Consider the following 3,994-nt stretch of genomic DNA (forward strand, 5'->3'; position numbering starts at 1 on the left):
AAAATTTCAAGCATAATATTTGTAATCCAATTTGTTCGAAGTTCTGAATAACCATAGAGACCACAACAATACGCTACATAGGTTGAAAATTAAACTTTTACAAAGATCATAACCAAAACAAAATATGTAAAACTTTATACAAGCATGAATTTATTTAAACTGCATCAAGATATACTTCACTTGGACACAATTGAACAGTGAGACAAAACCAACATCATTTTTCCTCTAAAAACATTTGGCTATGAACTCATTCAGCATTATATATTAAATTTAATTCGTTGTAAGAAGTCATAAACTTCAAAGGTAGGATCCATCTCTATGACTAGAGTGATGAGAAAATGGGGACACCTGGTAAGGTAGTTCCAGAATCGACGATGAAGACATTGCCTGAAATATATTCGGAAGAATCATGGATTAAATACTTCACCACTGATGTTAAAGCCGGATTAATCGTTCCCGATGTTCTTAGAGGAATAGTTCTCCTAGTAACATTATTGAACCATTTATTTTGCATAAGCCCCTCTGTTATCTCTGATTTGAAATATCCTGGTGCTATTGAGTTCACTCTGATCTTGTCTACTCCCAATTCCATCGCCATATTCTGCCATTCATTAAATATATTTGAATACTTAATGCAAATATAATTTTTCTTACCTATAACACTTTTTATGTAAGTTTGAATGCATATATAGTCAAAAAAAAATAAAAATCAAATAAGATGGAGAGAGTAATGACTATCTAGTCACTTAAAATTCTGAATCCTTCTCTGTAAGTACGTACCTTAGTAACCATGTCAAGAGCCATCTTTGAAGAAGCGTAACCAAAAGTCCCTATGTATACTACCCTATTCAAACCAGCCATGGAAGATATATTAATAACAGACCCTCCGCCCTGTTTAGCATCGCGCATACGTCTACATACATATTTGGACACCAACCATGCCCCTTTTAGGTTCGTGTTAAACATATTGTCCCACTCCTCCTCTGACAATTCCAATGAAGAGTGCTTACCTATACAATAATAATCAAATTAAGCAACTAATTTTACATACTCAAAAATTAAAATTTCTTGAACGTACCACAACATGTAACAATGTATACTCAATTAGATACTAATAATAATAATAATAACCTGTAACTCCGGCATTGTTAACCAAGACATCGATACGTCCAAAGGTGTCCCAAGCTATTTGTACCGCGGACTCAATAGTAGCACCATCAGCAGTAACATCAAGTTGGACCACGATTGCACTTTGGGGTCCCTCTGAATTACTATTAATTTGGTCACATAGAGATTTCAGTCTCTCAACACGACGAGCAGCAGCAATGATTTTGCAACCGGATTTGGCCAAGTCGAGACAGAACTCTAGCCCGATTCCTGACGATGCACCGGTCACCATCACTACTTTTCCGCTAAGGTCTTTCCATGGCTCCATTTTTAATATACTTTGGTGTATATGCAACCAATAATGTAATAATGCACAGATCGAGACATCGAGTACTTATAACGTAATTTTGAGATTTAAATACTCAAGAAAATAGCTAGTGGGATAGATTTTTATTGCACACACATGACACACCTCATGGATATATAATAAATAGAAAATAAAATGTCAATATTATTGTATCAGCATTTGAATATAATAAATTCAATATTTTAGAAAATTAAATGACTTTATATAAGTTAATAATAATGGCTAATTAATAACTAAATGATAAGTTATCTCTTCATTTTTCAATTTAAACAAGTAAAAATGAATATCTATTTTTAATACCGTGAACAAATAAAAATAAAGGGATGAAATACTTAAAAACACCCTTTACTTGATTAACTGAACCAAAATACACTTTCGATCTTGTAATATTAGTGAAATACACTTAAAATTCTCGTCAAATTTAGAAGTTTTTCCAATTCTTTGTTAAAGAAAATGATTTTTTAAAACTTTGTAGGCAATAATGTCTAAGAAGAGGATAATATATTAGAGGGGGCTAATAATTCACGCAATATATTAAATAAAGAAAAACAGGTCATCATCACGTTTGCTTATATATAAGTTAAATATCACGTTTGTGTGTATAATACATAACACAAAGTTTATGTATCAAGTACATTTATATTGAACATGATAAACATTAATCGAAGATTCAACAATAGTAGAGTTATGTATCAATATCTTAAATATGAATATGATACATTGCATAAAACAAATGTTATTATAGCAGTGATGTATCAGATCAATGATAACACTAACAAAGACTAATTTAAGGCTCAAAATAAATGAGATACATTAAAAATATGTATCTTTAATAGTGATTGCCGTGCAATGGCAGATCCAACTTTTTTCTTCTTTTTTTTTTTGGACGTTTTTCAACAGTAGATACATTAAAAGAAAATAAATATTTTTCAAGAAAAATTTTCAACGACGATATGATTAACTAAAATTGCAAAGGTTCAATAAGATTTCAATGGGGCAAGGGGCAGAGGTAATTTTATTTTTATTTTTTAAGATGATTTTTTTTAAAAAAATAAATTGGAAATTGAAGTGATGGAAAGAAATCTACCTCTTGAATAATTTGAAATCATTAATTGAAAATAGAAAAGATTTGAAATTCAAAAATAGATTAATTGATGTAATTATGGAGAGATTTGTGGCGTGAAAAAAGGAAGGAAAATATGGGTATGAGATTTCAAATTAATGTATCCGAAAAAGGGGATGATGGGAGGAAAAGAAGGAATTTTTGATATTTTTCGAAATGATAGGGAAAATAAAAAAAATATGATAATAAATTGTGTGTAGTTAATAATTTTTCCTATAATAATTGGTATTGGCCTTTTGATATAGTCAGAGCCTTTAGATCCAAGAAATAATTAAGTTATGTTTGATTATAATTCTTGCCAAGATAGGTGGAATAATGTTCATGTTGAACTGTACTTAAACAGGATTTCTAAAAATGAAAAATGAGTTGAAAAGTAGATTATAAGTTGTTCAACCAATTTCAAATTATATTTGAAGTTAGAATTTTAGATTTTCATAACTAAACATAGATTCTTAAATAAAGTGAAAAAAATCTACAAAGATATGGAGAGAGAAAGAGCTTTACAAAAGTAATATTATAAACACTTAACTTTTACAATTTCTAAACTTTACTTTGGACAGAACAATTTCTTGTGAAATGTGTTTGTCACGTGAATCTGTTTTTTTTTTTTAACTATAGTAATATAATATTATGTGAAGTAGAATAATTGCCCTTTACACAAATAACAAATCTGTTTGTATTGGTTATCACCGTTAGTAGAAGGACTAAAATAATTGATTATAATTAATTAAAGGTTAAACCTGGGAAGTAAGATATCACAGGAATCAAAACCAAAATAAGGCAATAACACAGGGACTAAAATAATTATTTTCCCTATAATATATGTACCATCGAAATTATTTTGATATATGGCTCTTTTTACTAGGCTTGTCTTGAAATCATTTTTGTGATGTAACTAAATTTTAAACACGAATAAGTTTGTCCAATATTATTTTTGCTTGTGCTGCATATTACGAAGCATGGAAGAAAGCATAGTTAGGATGGTAAAGTGATTGAGGAGTTTGTTCCAAGACATCTATCAATGCGACTGGCGAAACAGAATCATATGACAATGTCAACAACTATCCAATAAAACCAAGAAGTGAAGAACTATCAAGTGTTATTGGACAGATTTGAAGAAGAAGACAAGAGAAACATACTTCAAGTTTCTTTAGATGGTCAATCTATCTCTTTTAGTTCATACATTTGTAAAAGGAAGTTTGAGGTTGATAACTCAACTTTCTCATTGGCTTTTATGATTTTTTATTACTTAAGAATCCTCACTTGTAATATCATCATAGAGTATATTATAAACTTTATGATGATCATAAAATATCTAGTTCTCTTTAGCTCGTATTTTCTTCATGATTGTTAATTAGTAGAGGATAGGTATCACAATAGGATTGATAAAATAAGGC

At 29.7% G+C, this 3,994-nt stretch overlaps 1 protein-coding gene across 1 annotated transcript; it reads right to left on the bottom strand.

The window, feature by feature from the left end:
• Window positions 1–322: 322 nt before the first annotated feature.
• On the bottom strand, window positions 323–2,245 carry LOC125820270 (uncharacterized). The gene is made up of 4 exons (XM_049499704.1): window positions 2,199–2,245; window positions 1,132–1,445; window positions 781–1,010; window positions 323–601 (listed from the first exon to the last, which is right to left on the bottom strand). Exons 2-4 carry the CDS (start codon window positions 1,433–1,435, stop codon window positions 323–325), a joined length of 813 nt encoding a protein of 270 aa, XP_049355661.1. The 5' UTR covers window positions 1,436–1,445; window positions 2,199–2,245.
• Between the last annotated feature and the right edge of the window lie 1,749 nt (window positions 2,246–3,994).

This window comes from Solanum verrucosum, unplaced genomic scaffold (genome assembly GCF_900185275.1).
Source record: "Solanum verrucosum unplaced genomic scaffold, falcon-dt-bn FXZP01000229.1, whole genome shotgun sequence".
NCBI classification, from domain to species: Eukaryota; Viridiplantae; Streptophyta; class Magnoliopsida; order Solanales; family Solanaceae; genus Solanum; species Solanum verrucosum.